This window comes from Scatophagus argus, chromosome 8 (assembly GCF_020382885.2).
Source record: "Scatophagus argus isolate fScaArg1 chromosome 8, fScaArg1.pri, whole genome shotgun sequence".
NCBI lineage: Eukaryota > Metazoa > Chordata > Actinopteri > Scatophagidae > Scatophagus > Scatophagus argus.
The window spans coordinates 6918130-6936230 of NC_058500.1; the positions used below are offsets into that span (position 1 = coordinate 6918130).

The following is an 18101-nucleotide window of genomic DNA, read 5'->3' on the forward strand; positions in this document are numbered from 1 at the left end:
AACTTTGGCGTACTCTTACTCTGTAATACTGACTGTTACCAGCTTGTCTGTGTAGACAGGTTTCAATCCAAACGTAGTACTAATTTTCACAAACACACGCAAAAGAAAATGCAAATTAATGCACTTTTCCAATTACCACTGCGATGTGAATATCAGGATGCCTCAAATGATGAAAAAACAATGTAAAACAATATGATGGAAACATGCCATTTATATTTATTTCATGTATTAATATTAGAACGTATATATGCTATAAGGTGCGGGATAGGTCTTTTCACATAAAATAACTCAGGTTGTCATACTGTCTTAACAACAGAGGCATAAGTGTTATTAGAAATATAATAAAACCCCATTGGATGCTTGGATATTGAAATAGAAATAGCTGTGCATAGACTATATTCATTAACAGAACGCTAACATTACGTGTGGCTGCCTGATTAAATCAGGCAAGTGACTCACATCCATCACTTTGCAGTAACCAGTACACAGATATGTTTTTATTTTAATTAATTATGTGGTCGTGATGCCCAGGATTTGACTGCAGTCCACCTGAACATCCAGCAGATGGCGTCGTTGTGCCGTTGGAGCAGGTATGTTTTCTCCGCGGAATATCGTGTGTGTGTGTGTTTGGAAGACAGTCAGTGGCTGTCCGGTGTTTAGCGAGGTAGCAGCTAGGCTGTGCTGTGCTGTGCTGTGCTGTGCCAACAGCGGCTAAAAAGATGCACAAAGCCAGGGCTGTGTACAGTGTAGAGATCCCTGTAAGCTAGTATATGTTTATTTTAGAGGGGCTGGCATCGTATAAGACAAACGTTTATTGAAATGGCCGGAATTATTAAAAAGCAAATTCTGAAGCACTTGTCAAGGTAAGAGTCATCTTTTGTCATATTAACGTTAGCCGGTTAGCCCAGCTGGGTAATGCTGTTAGCGTTACTACCTACAACACAGCAAGCGTTAGTTGGCTGGTATTTGATGTGTACATGTAGCTACATTGATTTCCACAGCGGTTACCACGTTAGCTTAACGCTACATGGGAATAACGTGAGGAGTCTTGACGGGGACAGTGAACGCAGCAAACCAGTTCAACATGACCGAAACATTTAACGTTAACTGTATTACTTTTACTAATCTGTACACATGTTCTTGATTCTGTCATAAGCTATTACTTTAGATTCAATTGACCTTATATCTCATCAATGTTGTAGGAGGTCTACCCATACCCCCCCTTGCTTTCTTTCTTTGTGGTTTTCTGCCACTTAGCGGTCCAGGGCCCTAAATACAACAATTACATTTGTTTATTTACAGTCTAAAAATGAACCTCCACAAGCAGAAGGAAAGAAAAGGCTTTTATTATGGAGCAGGTATTTTATCTTTTATATCCTTATGTCCTAAAAGCAGGTATGGTTTTTGGGCTACTAAAAGGCTGTTCTTGCTGTAATCTAAATCTGAGGAAGTTTGAGTTCATTCAGGTGTGTGTGTCAGGCTGTTTGGCCTACTCCACCTGGATGAATGCATTTTCTCATCTGAGGTTTGCTGTCAGAGTCGACAGCAATGCTTCAACCATCCTAATCATTTCACAGCAACATTTTTTCAATCTTGCACCCTGCTATACTTAAACAAACATCGTATTTCATTAGATTTTTGTTTTCTCAATACTTGGTCTCAGATCGTCTACATGTGATGTCTCTTCTCAGGGCCTGCTCTTTTGCCTCCTTTTTGGTTTTATTGTGTCAGAACACGGTGTATTTTCTGTTGCTGATGGTTTGGCACTGTTGACAGTTGTTAAGAAATACATTTGGGTGGGAGAGCAATGTTGATATGTGTTTGAAAGGTCTCTCTTGCCCCAGCAGAATGGGGTAAAGGTTAATTTGATCATAATACTTAAATCAGAGGTTTTCTCTTTGACTAAATCAGATTCTCCTCCCCTCTGTTGGTTGTGTCAATGAATAATTCATTATTTGCACCAGACAGAACTCACTAGTCACATACCTGGTAGGTAGACATGCAAACACATTAACCCTTTTAAAACCACGGGGATCACCGGTGACACCGGTATGTGTATTTTATGTGTATTTCAAATTATATGACACAATTATTGACAAAAATAGACAAAAAAGACCAGCCGTTTTAATAAATATATCTATTATTATGGTGCTAAAAGGGTTTTAATATTTGTCTGCTTTACAGTCCAAGTACCTCCTCACGTATCTTTTTAACCTACTTTATTCTGTCATTCTATGCTTTTTTTTCCTTTTTTTTTTGCTGTAAACATTCAAACTCAAACTAAACCTAACATATAGCGGAATTGTTTAGCCAAAGAAGGATTGTTGGATTTAAGGTGACTGCTTCAAGAGGTAATTCCTTTATGTTAATCTTTTCAGAATGATCTGAGTAGTGTTCAGTTGTAAAACCAAACAGTTGTGCTTTTGGAAAGGTTTGCACAATGACTTCTTTCTTCCTTTTGAAAAGCTCTGGAATTTCTGTTCTCTCTGAACCACACTAATCTCAGTAATTCGTCTATATTCCTAGTTTTATAAAAATTAAAACCACTATGCAGCTCTAATGTAGGTCATAATAATGAAGGACATTAAAGTCGCTTCTTTATATTCCTTCAGTCCCAAAGAAAACTGTATCAAAATGCGTATTGTTGTACTTTTGAATCATATCTGTTTTTTGTATTGTGGGGCATGTGAACTAGTTTTGCACCTTGAGCTTGACTCACTAAAAGTCCTTGGAGGGTGTGTGATGTTCATTTTCCGGAGTCAAGTGTTGAGCTGTTATTTTGTTCCCAAATGTCAAAGAGAAGATTAAGGTTTAACTGGCTTATCAGGTACAGCACGATATTGAGCCTAACTGTGTCAGATGCTTTGACAAATTGAATGGCATTCATGTGTCATTGTGCTATTTTCTTTAATTTCATTTAACAAACTGTGAGCCACACTCTGAAGCCGTTTTGCTTGACATTTGTCACTTGTCGGCTCTTGGTCGATGTCTGAAATGTCTCTGGGATTTGCCATGTCAGTGTTCAGTCACCTGGTGTTTGTGATACTTAAGGAACTGATTTGCTCCCGTTGAGACCATATCTACCTTGTGTGGGGTCATCTTATTTCTGGCCTGCTGGCTCGCTACGTAAGTACCCTCAGAGAGGTTAACCTCAATGGGGAGTTCAGCTGTGGGATCCTAGTAAGGAGGCTGCTATGGTTTTCCAGGATGACTCATTCAGTTGAACCACTTCAAAAACATCTTGGCCAAGCTGCATAATTGAATTTAGGCTATTTCTGTCAGCCAGATCATCAGTGACGTATGCTGATGATGTCAGGTGTTTCCCCGATAAAAGTTTTATGAACCTCCTCCCGATTTAGACTGCAAGTATTCAACTAAAACATTTTATTTTAACGTTTTTATCTGGTTCCTTTGCTTAGGTTCACCAAGAATCTGTCCCCGGATAAAATCAATCTGAGCACGTTGAAGGGGGAGGGCCAGCTCTCCAACCTCGAGCTCGATGAAGAGGTTCTGCAGAACATGCTTGACCTGCCTACCTGGCTGGCTGTCACACGGGTCTACTGCAACAAAGCCGCCATCAGGGTATGTTTCCTACTAGTCAAACCTGATTGTGTGGCTGGTCTAATGGGTGAGGCTGTCTCCCTTTCTAAGACTATTCAGGTACAAAATGTACAGGAAAAAATCTCCATAATGCAATAAAACAAAGGTTCTCTGTTAATTAATGTCAAAGAGCTTGCTCCTGACTGCATGGAGTCGTAGAGGAAATGAGCAGTGTCAGTGCTTCAGAGATAAGCACTGCTGGAGGCACGGCTGGCAACGTTATGAGCCTTCAGACCAGTGCTTGTTGTTGATGATAGAGAGCTGCGATTCAGAGGGACACGAAAGGCCGGAGGCTGGAGTGATCCTGAGATATACTGACTGGTGCCTATAGAGCTGTCAGGATGGTTGGTTTGTGTTGCCAAATAATCCCAATAATACTACGTGTTTAAAACGATGTCTTAAAAAATTCAGTGAGATTATTCATCTTGTTACTGAAGTGTGTTCTACACAATGCATATCAATATCTTGAACCTCAAATTCTCATTCAGTTTCGATAAAAAGTAGCTTTGAAGTAGGAAGCAAACATTTTACAACACTGTAGGAAAGTATTCCATATAATAATATTATGTATGTATGTATTATGCTTGTTTTACTGGCTGAAATATTCAAACCCAATTCACAACATATTTTTTACAGCTTCCCCAATAATATTTGACGTGTTTTACAGCGAATTCCTTGTCATTCAGTTTGACTGATCTAGAAATGTGTGTAGTGTTATCTTTTAAAGTGTAAGTTATAAATGAGGTTTGTGGCGTTGCCACCAGTTAACTGCTGAGCCAGAGAAAAAACTTCTGCTTTGCAGCTGCTTGCTGACATGCACTTGTTGTGTTGTCATTTTTTCCCATCTTTTCTGAAATGTCCAGACTTATCTTTTTAATAAAAGCTCTAATGTGAAGACCAAAATATTCCTAACTGTTATCTTACATTATAGCAGTAGTTTTTAAATTGAACATTAAGGGTATTTTTTTTCTTTTTTTTTTGTTTGTCTAATAATGAATTCAATCTTTAATTCCCATTTGCTTAGTTTATCTGATTTAAGGTAATAATAACTTGACAGTCTGAGTTGATATTTGATTGTGGAACAGAAATGGTAATATGACTCCAGATATTACTGCTTGGCAGTTATTGTTGTTGCTCTTGCATCACTTTGTTGGAGCTTGATGTTCACTGCGTCCTTGTGCCCAGTGAATAATAAGCAGAGCAGAATTGCTGTGGCAAGTGTTTGTGACTGACTCTGTGGGCTTTGCTGTCCTCTCCTTTTCAGATACAATGGACAAAATTAAAAACAAGCCCCATTTGCTTGGTAAGAATTTCTGCCCTTCTCCAGAGGTCTTGCACATTTCAGCAACAAAAAACTTCTCCCTTCATGTTTCAATCCAAAAATAAGCTATGGTACATAGTCATTTTACTGTTTTGTCATAGTGCTCTGTAGGCTGTGCTCTCTGCCCCGTTATTGTTAGGAAATGATGGGTTACTTCTCATATTTATACTTGCTCAATTGTGTGCGGAGTATTACTGCTTCCTCTTTTGTACAGTTCTTGGATAAGGTAGAAGTAGAAATGAGGACATGTGAGGAGCCACGACCACCCAATGGCCCCTCTCCTATAGCTATCACAGCAGGCCAGAGGTAAGCCAGCATACATCACGTGTTAAACAGAGCTATGCTGCACCCCATGTTGTGTATATGGTGGACATTTTCCAGTCACTCCCGCCGACTTTGTGTGTTTACAGCGAGTACGGCTTTGCAGAGAAAGTGGTTGAGGGCATGTCTGTTAGGATCAACTCCATCACCATCAAGGTGCAGGCTCGTGCCTTCCACGCCTCCTTCGAGCTCTGGCAGCTGCAAGGCAACAGCCTCAACCCCAAATGGCAACGCAGCGACCTCCGCTACACCCGCGTCACCGACCCAAAGAGAGGAGAGGTACAGCGCAGCACACTTTTATCCCCCTCCTCATCGAGCGTTGACAATGCTCTGTCTGGATGTTGTATGCAATGCCATCTGAGTACCTGAGTACTTTTAACAAAGAAACAGAATGAGGTCTTGTAACCTAACCCTTTCTACCCTTTCAGTCTCTGGCTCTGCCACACTAATACCAATCATTCCCTTTACAGAAGGTGTTTTTGTGTTTGATCACAGCTGGGTGGTTTCGTGTGTTTATCGTTTCAACCAGGTGTTGACATTCAAAGAAATTAACTGGCAGAGTCTACGAATTGAGGCAGATGCCATTGAGAGTGACGACCAGGACCTTGGTAGCACCCCGTTACGTCTCATCACCAACCAGGGTCGCATTCGCATCGCTCTAAAACGCAGAGTGGGTTTGCGTGGCTACCACTCATTTACATTTCTGTTGTGAAACTGTTGAGAAATCACAAAAGTTACCTCAACTAAACTGCTGCCATCTTTTTGCTGCCTTCTAGATAAAGGACTGTAATGTGCTGGCATCCAAGCTTCTTTTCATTCTGGATGACCTGTTGTGGGTCCTGACAGACTCTCAGCTCAAGGCCATCATCCATTATGCCAAATCTCTCAGTGAGGCCATGGAGAAGTCTGCCCAGCAGAGGAAGAGCAGGACTGCTGAATCCCTACAGGTCCCGCCTCCTTCCTGTTCATCAGTGTTATGGAAAAAAATCACTATGAAGAAAAACCATGCAGACTTCATATGTTTAAGGGAAAATTTAGGCAATTATTAATTTTAAAACTTATGTGCCTTATTCATCTAAATAATTCTTCTTTTTTGCCTTTGTATGGCACATTTAAACAGCCTTTATTCCTGGTATGGTGCAGTCTTTTCAGCACAAACTCAGACTTATAGCCGTCAAATGATGGTAATTAGTAAATGACGTTTTTGTCTCTTTTGTGTTTTTAGACTGCTCCTCCATCTCCTGGTCTCCACAGCCTCTGGACAGAGTCTCCGCCTGCTCCTGCTGGCACCCCTAGCAACATGAGTCAGTACTTTGATCTCTACGATGTCAAGGAGTCTTCTTACCACACCTTCATATCCCGCTTGGATTTACACATATGTAATGACAGTTCCTCAATGGATGAAGGTTAGCTGGAAGTAACTCACCCACCACGTCATCTTTATTGTCCTGTAACTCAAGTACAGTATGAGGGGTGATTGATAAGTTTATGCCGTTGAGTTATACAATTCTTGTTCCATGATCGTGCGGTCCAGTTCTTCGAGTGAATATGCTTAATGTCTGAAATTAACCTTTGTGGTATCTCTTTTTCGGGTCATCAAAAATTGCAGTTCAGCACTGTCATTGGCCTTTGAACAGTCGTCCGCTACCTCGGCCTCACAGGCTCGTCATCCAGGGAGGTCCATGAGGACTTGGAGGCATCCTCGGAACAAATATGAGGAACAATCAGCTCAGTGGTTGCCATTGTGACAGTAATAATGACATAATCACTACTGTTAAACTGACTTCTACAAAGAAAGAATCTGTATCCTTCATGACCACTGTTTAAATGTGTGTGTGTGGAGGGGTGGGGGGTACTGTATGCTTTAACACAAATATTACACAAAAATTTAGTCTTTTCTTAGTCCATGAACTTACCAATCACCCCTTGTGAATTGAAATGCTGATTTACTTCAAGATGAAGCCAAAGCCAACATTGTGTGCTTGGAGGAATCCCTAAAATACTATTAAACACTTCACAGATAGTTACTTAAGTTGTTGTTTTTTTTAACAACATCATGTGATGTTGCACAGATGAGCCTCCTCCACCAGGCTTGCAAGGCGCCATGCAGCTGACATTCAGGAAGCTGGGTTTTGACTACTATCCTGTCCACAGACCTGGTGAGTGTGATGACTGGGCCCTTCTCTCAGTGCTTTTCACTGCAGTTTACCCACAGGCTCTGTCCTGCTCCCACTGTAACCACAGCATTCATTCATTCATTCATGACTAGCTGTTATGAGGATTACTATTCAAGCAGGCTAATGGCCTGGGAGAGTCCAGTGCCATTATTCTTTGTGGAATTCCTCAAGTGTAGAATGTAGAACAGCAGAGTCTCCTCTAAAGCTGATTATGGTCAATTAAACAAAGTTGGAAAAAAGCTTTTATTTTGCTGTTCTCTTTGATTAAAAAATACAGTCTTTGGGGGATAGACAGAGAACAACTTTAAGTGCAGAATCTATATATAACCACACACAATGTGTTTGTGTATATGCACGCATAGCAAATGTGAATAGCAACTTTAAAAAAAGTGGCTGAGTTTGCAAGGACAATACAGGCAAACAGATAAACAAAGATGTCAAGATTAACAAATATAAGCAAACTTGTGTCAGGTTTTCTTCACAGGAAATTGGTTTTAGGCCTAGAATGGTTGCTTAATCATCTTTGCTGCTGCTCTAACAGCTGATGGATGTCAACACTGGGAACGCCACAGTGGGGCCATGGAGGCTCAGGCCCAGTGGGCTGGGAAACTGCTGCAGGAGTATCAGAGGAGAGCAGAGGCTTCTTGGCTCCCAGGACCACATAGTGAGGTGCCCCAGTCATCCAAAGACCCCCCTGCAAAGATAATTCAAGGTATTAATCCAGAATTAATGTACAAGGTTTTGGAAATCTGTTTCTTTTGTGATGGATAAACAAAGATATAATCATGCAGAGATATATTGATTCCATCAACACAACCAGGAAACAATAAAAGCTGTCATAAAAATACAAAAGACAGTAACATTTTGAGGTTATTATCTGTGGAATTAATCCTGATCGCCATTGTCATGGTCTAACTCAGAGGCAGACCTGCTCTTCTGTGAGTGAGTCATCTCTGCTTGTAATAAAGTGTTTTCTCTTCCATGTCCCCACTGTAGATGGACAGTCTAGTCCCAAGTCGAGCCCCTCTGACACAGACCGGGGGTCCAGCAGGAACTCTGCCACCGTGGGTTCATCTCTGAAGAGGCTGCGATCTAGCTGTGTGGTGGTCAGGATCGATGATGTGGACATTCACCAGGCAAGCTTTAACCATCAGCTGATTTGATTTACCGCTTTAACAGAAGCAGTGGAGCAGTCAGGCATTGTATCTGACACAGCTAGAAGTCGCTTTGCGTTTAGAAATTGTAACAGTGATAAAGCATCAGAGGTTTTGGATTTATTTATAATGACTGCAGTTAGTCATTATAGATGCTACTAATGCCGAGAAAACAGGGGCTTTTATCATATTAAAAGCTTAAATTGAACAACCACATAACTCTTGATCTACAGTGCATCATACAAAATGACAATATCAGCAACCCCTTTTTCACTGTCTCTTAAATAAATTAAACATGAAATCGTACTCTAAGATGTTTCATTCATGACATAACTGCTTCTGTTACCATATGAAATAACAAGTAGTGGATAGTGTGTGTGTGTGTGTGTGTGTGTGTGTGTGTGTGTGTAAACCATGAATAGAGCGATTAGTTGATGAAAACAAGATTTGACACAGTTACTATCAAGATGAAGCCCGACTGTGATTTTTCTTCAGCGCACTCGGGATTAGGATCATTTTTAAGAAAATAAGGTGTGGCTCCTCTCCAAAACTTTGGTTTTACAGTTAACTATCTGACATGGGCGTCGTGTGCCTTCGGTGTGCTCATCAATTGCGGTCACTTCGATCTAGAAAAACGGCTTTTAGGTGAGGAGCCCTAGGGGCATCTCCCTGACAGGCCAAACTGAAGGAACAGAAGTCTCTTTCAGACTAACTATCTGATATGTTTGATCAGATTGATTATATGTTATATTTCCACAATGCTGTGTGTAACACAGTTTTGTGTAATCAATCAGTTCACTTCAGTTCCATTCATTTGAGGCTGAGACACCCCCACCACCACCATCATCATCATCGCTGCAAATTACACTCTCAGGCTGCTTCTCCATTTTCACTTTGGAATTTTCTCACTTTTCATAATGAAAGAATATCACACTTCCAGTTATTTTAAGTTTAAGACACTAGTTCCCCATTTGATAGAAAAAAGACACCCAGGGGACATTCCTGCACATGTCTGGGTCTCCACCTTCAGTTTATGAAGTCGCAGGTGGTTTAGTTCTGTTATGTGCCACATTCTTGTACTTTTGTTGAGTTATTGAGTTCCTTTTCTTTGTTGTTGTGTCTTGAGTGGAACAGATAAATGAAAAATCAAATTCTACCCTTCTAACCTCTGCACCTCAACATTTAGGTGTCTACAAGAGGCCGTCAAAACAAGAAGACTCAATCTTTGTTATCCTGTAATCGCAAAGCTCTACGTTTGCCTGACAACATACCAGCAGTTCATCTGCAGTTTACTGAGTACTACTTTCCTGACAACCCCAGTTTATCAGGTATCATGCAGTTGTTTTTTCTTTTCTTTTTTAATACACTGTATGCATATATATATATGTATATATTATATTTACATCTAAGGTTTAGATTTGTGTAAATAATGTATGTATTCTCTACTTGCATGTTGTGGTCTAAAATTAGACTTATTTTTTATTACGTAAAGTTTTATATGAACTATAGATATTCTGCTTCTGCCTTGTTACATCAACATCATGCGTAATATTTTTGAATTTATTCTTGTCTTGAAAACAGGACTTTGTTACTTAATTCCTTGTTAATATTCAGATTGGTTTTGTACTTGATGCTGTAGTTACAAATGATCGCATGTGAATATCCTGTAGCAGCAACTCTTGTCTTTTTCCCGCTCTTCCAGTCCCCACCTCAAACCTGTATGCTCAGCTGAACAGCCTCCAGCTCTGTGTAGACCCAGCCAGCGTGCTGTGGATCAATCTGTTCTCCAGGGGTCTGCTGCACACCCTGGATCAGGTCAAAGCTTTCTACCATTTGCAAGATAGTAGCAAGGCTGACGAGCATGTCGACATTCGTATTGATGCAGCTCAGCTCAAGGTGAATAAACAAAGATTTTTACATATTGATGGTTTTAAAGTTAAAATGTTTTTGTAGCCCTTTGTCTGTGCCTGCTGCCTTTTATACAAATGTTTGTAAATTGCTGGTTTATATGACTGTTTTCTTGTTGCTTTCTGTAGCTGATAATCCCCTTGGATTCTTCCATATTGGACCATCCAGAGCGTCCACAGTCCCTCTCTGTTATTGTACCCCAGATGGCACTCAGCAATACCCGCCACTGCCCTCACGGGTCCAGAGCTGACCTCAACAGCACCTATGACAAGTTCGCCAGCTGCTCTTTCTTCCAGCCCACACCTCCGTGCCCCTACCCCAGAGACCAGAGTGCCTTCCACCCGATCCCATCCACCTTCCTCCAGCACTCTCAAGAGACGGAGCCCCAGCCTCTGAACATGAAGCAGCTTCGACCCCAGGATGTGTGGTCTCTCAGTCTTTCTCGTGTGTCTCTAGGTTTTGATGGAGCTCGGCAATTCCCTAAAGGCAGAACCCAGCCTTTTGTTGAGCCCTTTGCCATGTCTGTGTGGATGTGTCAGCCCTCTGCCTTTAACAATGGTTCACCGTCTTCCTCCTCCAGTCCCAGCAGAGCCCACCAGCCTTCTTCCGAGCAGGAAGAGGCTTCACTTGCTTCTGTCCACCTCTTGGCCCATGCCATCACTCCAGTGAAGATGTGGCTCAACCACTACCAGTATGTTGCCCTGCTGAGGATGAAGGATGCCATGGCTAGACTTGGGGCAGAGATGGGCCGGGATGTACGAGATGTCAAGCAGGCTCATGGCCAGAAGACAAAACCTGTTACAGTGTGTCTTTCCCTCATTGTGGACTCTGCAGAATTGGGCCTCCTGTTGCCTCCAGTCTCTTTAGAGCCCGAGGAAGAGGTCCCGCACACCCCAGAGACAGACAGTCCCAGCATTACGGACTCTGACATCTCCCCCGCTCATCATTCTGCAGATGTGGTTGTGGAGGAGAGCGGGTTAGAAAACGGCATCTCCTCCGTCAACGACGCTTTTGATCAGGATGAGCAAGACGGGGTGGTGGAGGAGGCATGTGAGGCCGTGGAGGAGGGCTTGGATTGTCTCACAACGCAGGAGGAAACCCCTGTTCTCTCACCTGCACTCTCACCTGTGCACTCCCCTGTCCTCTCCCGCGAACCATCAACCTTCAGCCTGGAGGGAGAGCTGTCAAGCGCCATTAATGTCACCAAGGATGTGACCAAAGATGCCATTAGTGCCTCGCTGGATCTGACCAAAGGGGCGTTTTCAATTACGAAAGACGCCTTTAGCATGCTGAGTCGTGGCTCAGGGATGAGCAAATTGTTCAGTCCGCAGGCAAAGTAGGTGCTAACGCTCTCCTACTGGGCTGTTTGCAACACAATAATAATTTGTGTGCGTGTGGAACCCAAACTGAGCACCACATGCTTTTACTGGCTGTCCCTTAACGACTGTGTGTTTGTGTGTGTGTGTGTTTATGTGTGTATGTGCAAAGGGAACAGGTCCAGCGTTCTGAAGAGTCCTCCCCCTCTCTGGCTGGCAGCCTGCGCCACCCAACCATGAAGCAGTCGCCTTCCCAGCATTCCTTTGATAGCGCTATCTTGGATGGCAGCCTGCCTGATGAAAATCTCTCCGTGGACAGTGATGTCAGCGACAATTTTTTTGTTCTTATGGACACAGGTACTGAAAATACTACCAAGGAATTTCTCTAAATTGTGCAGGTGATGTCTCCTATAAGTTTTGTATCCTGTTTCCAGAGTCAGGTATGGAGTCCATGCGTCCCAACAACACTCCTGCTGGCAGTCGAGGTAGCCCAGCTCCTGGGACAGAGGGAGGTTCATCAGCTGACCTCAGCAGCTCTCTGTCCCAAAGCACTGAGGACGTATCTCAGGATATGGTGGGTTACTGTGCTCATATGACAGATTTCATGGATAGACTGAATTTGTCATTGAATTGACATTATTTTTCTGAACAAATTAATGTCTCAAAGAATAATTAAAATCATGTACTCAAAAACTTAAAAGTGACTTCATTGTGTTCTGCTCTTGCTTCAGTCCTCAGTGTTGTTGCTGATCCTGAGTGAAACAGCCTGTACCATGGAGGTAAAGGGAGAAGACCAAGTTGTGGCTGTAGAAGTCCAGAATCTGAGCCCTGTGCAGATGGGCACTGTCAGGGTATCAGACCTGCTGGCTGGGCTGATACAAGGTAACCTGGAATATTGCTTCTATGCAGTTTGTTTTCTATTAGCCAACACCGGAAAGGTAATTTGCATCTGCTCATCAGTGCTACCACTCCTTCCATGTTTCTCCATTTATGTCCCATTAAAGTCAGTCTTATTTGGACTGGATTGGTTTTAATTTTATAAAATTCTGAATGGCATATCTGTAGAGCTTAAAAACTAACAAAAAATTCAGGTATTATCTAAATATTTATTGAAATATTGAAATATTTATCGTAACAGTTTTAAACAACAACCCCTCTCACACATGCAGTCTGTCCCTGAAATGTTCTTTTCCTGCATGGAGCCATGTGCTAGTAGGAGATATCAATATTTAGGGAATTATTTACTGCCAGTTTCCCACCTCAGGACCCACTAATGCTTGTGTTGTAAATGCAGCAGTAAATTTGCAAGGACAAGCATGTTAAGAGTTAGGTCCATCTGATGCTCTCACATGGCAAAAATTCACAAATGACAAGACTCCACTGATGACCTATTTGACGTATGAAGCCCTTTTAATCAGTTGAATGTGTGTTTCTTATTCAAGGAGATCATCTAAAATATTACTTGTCCCCCAAACGTGTTATTCCCTCTTCACTGTACCTTCTCACCTTTGAAGCTCCAGGCAGGCCAGTCCAGAAGCAGGGTAGCAGGAGCTCTCCTGCTGTGTGCATGCGAGCAGAAATGGGTCCATCTGCCGCCCGACACTCTGCTCTGGCTGAGTCACTGGGCTTCCTGGATGTGAGAGTGCAAGACTGCAAGGCAGAGCTGTTAGCCTCCACAGTGGCTAACATCGGCCCTTTTCTCGAAGACGAATTCAGTGTTGATGGTCAGCCTATGAAGTTGCACATGAGCAACGTCACCATCACGATGAAGGTGGGTCAATGGTAGTGTCTGGATTTGGAGTCAACTTATTTTGAATTTACAGTGTTGAGGTATGTGATTAATATTAATATCATAATTTTTGTCTCTCTTAGGATGATAGCCCTAAAATCTACCCCACAGCCCCTCAACCTGTCCCAGCCTCATTCGTTGTGGATCAGCTGCTCCTCGAACGCAGTGAAGATGGCATCATGAGGCTCAAAGGTGAGTGAGGAAAATATCTTTTTTTTATTTATATATCTTTTATTTTGGAAAAAGAATTCAACATTGTTGGCAAAATAAGGACAAATATACAGAGACAACAAAATAGAAGAAAAAAATCTGCCAATTCATAATAAAATTGCATGTATCAGTCCGATCTTGTCCATACAATAACTGAAATGTCCACAGGTGGATTACAGGTCAGAAATAAAGTTCAAGGAAACAAGTTCACAAAAATAACTTGTTTTTGAACTTGAACTTTGTGCACTATGACAGATGTTTAATGCTTGTCAGTACCGTGGATACAGGCAAATATCAGCAGGATCATGAACTGTAAAACCACAAAAGCTCCAGCTGCCAGCATCTGCTGTGACGTCTTCACAGAAACACGAACAGAAAGTGACCTGTACCATTTCCTTTTTGGTTGCAGCTGAAGGGACGGACCCTAGAGCCTCAGCAGGTGTTCCCCTCGGTGGCTTGGAAAAGCAAAACGGTTCCTCCTGCATTCGACAGCAGAACGAGGTAGAAGCCCAAGCAGTATGGTACTCTATACATGTTTCAGATGTCTGCAGCCAAGCGTGTAGTCGGACATGTAAAAATACTGAGGTCATGAACCTTACATGTGGTTTTTTTAAACTAGAAAAGTTTTTTGTGTTAGATGTGTGGCCATGTTATCCTATTTAAATATCTCAAGGTACATTTTATGAAAAAAAGTAGTAACTCAGGGTTTCTTTTTTTATACATTTGACATTAAAAATGAAGCAAAGGAAGTAGGCCTCTTAAAACAACGCTTATGGTGAAATATACTGTCGTACACTGTTAATTTATTGACCAACTTTGGCATGTATGAGCATTTTCTTTATACCAAAAGCATGTTTTTAAAGCCATATTTGAAGTAAGAGTTACTTGTCATTGTGCTGCAATTTCAACCCAGTCACTTGCGGTAACGTGTTCAAAAACATAGTACATTATCGTGTCAGTGGTGGCTTTGGTTTTGTCTGTTTCACAGCAAACAAAAGGACCTCTTTGTGTACGGATGAATATCAATGCTTTTTTGCCCGTGAGGCTGCTTATGGTTCTGTATTATGATTATTACTTTCACAGAGCTTATTGTTTCTTTAATTTCTTATTGGTCAGATGAAGACACTTAAACCTCAGCTCACTTTGGTTCACAGGTTCTACTCGTGTTTAATTTCACAGTAATCTGTACTGTCTATCTGAAGTACAGCTGGACTACTAGTGTCCTGTTACTGGTCAGCTCTAAGATGGACAGCACAGAGATGTGTTCAAGTACACACGATTGTGTGATCTTGTAATAACACCTGTTGCTCTCTCTCAGAATCTGATATCCACCCACTTGGCTTGTAGCACCTAGCCAAGGCATGTGCTAGCTGTAGCCAAAGCTAACCAATCCAATAATCCTTTTACAGAGACAAACCCTGGAGTCACAGCTCTCTGATGCTCAGGCTGCTCTCACTCAGGCCCTCAGAGAACAAGAACGCCTCCTTCTGGAAGTCAAGAAGTATGACCCCACGTTTACCCTCTGAGCCTCTCTGTCTCTTACCTCTCAAGTCACTGTATCGCTGCTCCTGACGAGGAACAGTGATGGGATGTATCAGGCTGAATGGCAGGAACCAGCAAGACTCATTTAAAGCATGTCTGGCCATTGGACATGTTTGAAAAGAAGATGAATCCAAGTTGTGGCTTTGGATCACATCCCACTTGCTGTATCACACTGGTAATATTACAAGAGAGCCCCTGTAACAGTCATGAAAAGGGGCACATAGTAAATTAACTTATAAGAACATTAACTGTACTGCTTTTTATCTGGCAGTCTAGATATTCCTCAGATTATTGTGGTTATTTCTCATCCAAATCAGTGTGGACAGCAAACTCATTATGTGGTTTTAGTGTTTGTCACACAGCATGCAAAAGTAAACATCATCGAGCTTTAATTCTATCCAGCTAGTTATTTGTTTTACGGAAATGCTGTGGAGTGGAGCACCTGCCAAAACCTTCTCTCACCTGCTCCGACACTGCCAGACAGCTGCTAGTCCATCAGGCGCTCCCTCTATGAAACACAACTTGCTGTCAAGCATGCTTTGTGAATAGTGCTAAATTACACCTAGCATAGTCATAAAGAGTATAGACATCCAAATGTAAGTTACCTCCATTAGGTGTGTGCTTGTTTTCATTTAAAAGTATTCTAAAAAAAAAATTATTAACAGCTGTTACTTGTAAATGTGTTGTGAAAGGTAGGGAAAGCAATGCACTTTGTTTTTAAAGAAAGTAGAAGTGCACTGCTCTCATGGAGAGACCGATGCATTTCTGTTTCCACCTCGCTTGCTTTATCACCAAGGTGGAATGGTTACACACTCTTATCAAGTTCTCTACGTTCTCAAAAAGCGGGATTAATCATTCCCCAGTGTTATTTTACTCTGTGTTGTGAAATGTTGATCATGCTTCTTTTGTACTGTGAAACAGTGTGCTCCGTGGTTCACTGTCCACTCCAGACAACACGCCTTTCGACCTCTCCCCCCCAGTCGTGGAGAGCAGGTTGCACAGTAGCTTCAGTATTGTAACTGGGTTAGTCTTTTTACTCTAAATCTCTGGTTTAAAGAAGATTTGGATTATACCAACTACCAGAGGTATAATACTCGATCTCCTTCAAACTTGTTTTGTAGCTTGCCAGGAAACAAGTCAGAGTGCTAGTGTTATTATTACCTCTGAGCACAGTCAATGTGTATATTTATTTAGATTTGTCAAAGCATGTGTTTTATGTTAGACCAGAGTTATTTTACAGTTTACTAAAGCCATATCAATCAAAGAAAATGACATTAAAACAAACTGTGGTACTGATAATGTATGCTCAAACAGTTTGTCATTTAAATTCATTACAAAAACTGAAACTTTTCACTGTTAATCCTGATCTGCTGGAAGTTGTATCTATCAGACCTGCTGCCATTCAATTTTTTTTCTATGCATAAACCTGTTATATGCATGGATTCAAACAATGATGCATTTGTTCATTAGAATGACTGTTTAACAGTATACCATTTATTTTATGAATGTTTTTAATGAAAATTACTTCTCGGATAGCTACATTTAAAGTACAAATGTTCTGTTGTTAAATCAGTGGATTAGCCTTTGGAGTATGTTGCCCAGCTTTATGGTTACACAGCTGTTACAACTTCATCATTGTCCCATTGTGTGCTTGGGAGACCCCTGGTGGCTGTAACCTGCCACAGCACCCTCTATTCAAAATATCTTTCTTTTTCTTTTTACTTTGGTTGCCTTGCAAGCTATGAATGACAGATTTGCTTTCCTCAAGAGGAATGTAAGATATTTAAGCAATAGAACGACAGCTTTGGTGTAACCAAAAACATGACAAAGAATGGTAACACTACACATTTTTGATATGGGATTCTTCACTTTTTACTGTGACCAATGTCACAGAAAATTGATTTACCTGTCTACCAGGTTGTAATGTTTTCTTCTAACTTGCATATGTGACCAACATGTCCTCACTCTATTAGTGTAATAAAGCAGAGATACTGCCATTTAACCTCATTATCACTTATAGTTAGAGTTCTTCTCAGCTTTTGGTGTTTGTTTTTGCATGGCCTTAGTAGACAAAAACATACAGTGGTACGAAATTGAACTTCCCATGCTGGACGCAACATGTAGCTATGATATTTATCCAGTTCCCCCCCTCCTTAGTCAGGCCTCAGTGTTAAGTAGCATCCCTACTCTGCTGTAAAACTGGTGCTGAGTTCCTTCTGCTCACAACCATGCAGAAAGGAAGAAATGGACAGGAAGTGACTCACTTCCCAATGAGTTCGTTCCACTCATGCGAATGACCTGGCAAAATGTCCGCACCAGGAAAGCAGATGCATGTACTGAAGTGATGTAAAAGTTTATGCCTTGTGAATTACTTGCACTTGTGTGATGAATTCACTTGAAATTGCACTCGTTTTAATGTAAATCACCTCAAAGGATTGCAGATGAGTCCTTGTGAAATCTTCCTACGTAACGCAGTTGTTTGAGACCCTGTATTGAGACAGTATTTTTGTCAGCTGTGTAGAGTTGCATTGAATTTTGTATTGTCTTTATCACTTCATTGAGACTAATATAAAATTGGTTCTGTGAACCAGAGCTAGTATGTTGAAAATATTTTAAAAGTGAAAAAATAAACGATTAATTGCTGAACACATTTCAGTTGTTTCAATAGAAAATCCATGTTTCCGTGTTACAGTATCTGTTCCAGCATCCACATTTTTGTTGTTGTAATACACAGAAACTTGGACTTTAAAGTCGGTTATTTCT

The 18101-nt window shown here is 41.4% G+C and overlaps 1 protein-coding gene across 1 annotated transcript; it reads left to right on the top strand.

Annotated features, from left to right (window-relative positions):
- Positions 1–620: 620 nt before the first annotated feature.
- On the top strand, positions 621–17988 carry uhrf1bp1 (UHRF1 binding protein 1). Its single transcript, XM_046396614.1, has 21 exons — positions 621–863; positions 3420–3582; positions 4865–4903; positions 5136–5227; positions 5332–5521; positions 5772–5912; positions 6019–6189; positions 6468–6648; positions 7315–7401; positions 7961–8131; positions 8416–8555; positions 9760–9901; positions 10276–10469; positions 10610–11817; positions 11970–12154; positions 12232–12371; positions 12529–12679; positions 13312–13568; positions 13670–13778; positions 14206–14297; positions 15206–17988. The coding sequence occupies exons 1-21, from the start codon at positions 820–822 to the stop codon at positions 15320–15322; spliced, it is 4014 nt and encodes a 1337-aa protein (XP_046252570.1). The 5' UTR covers positions 621–819; the 3' UTR covers positions 15323–17988.
- The last annotated feature ends 113 nt before the right edge of the window (positions 17989–18101 follow it).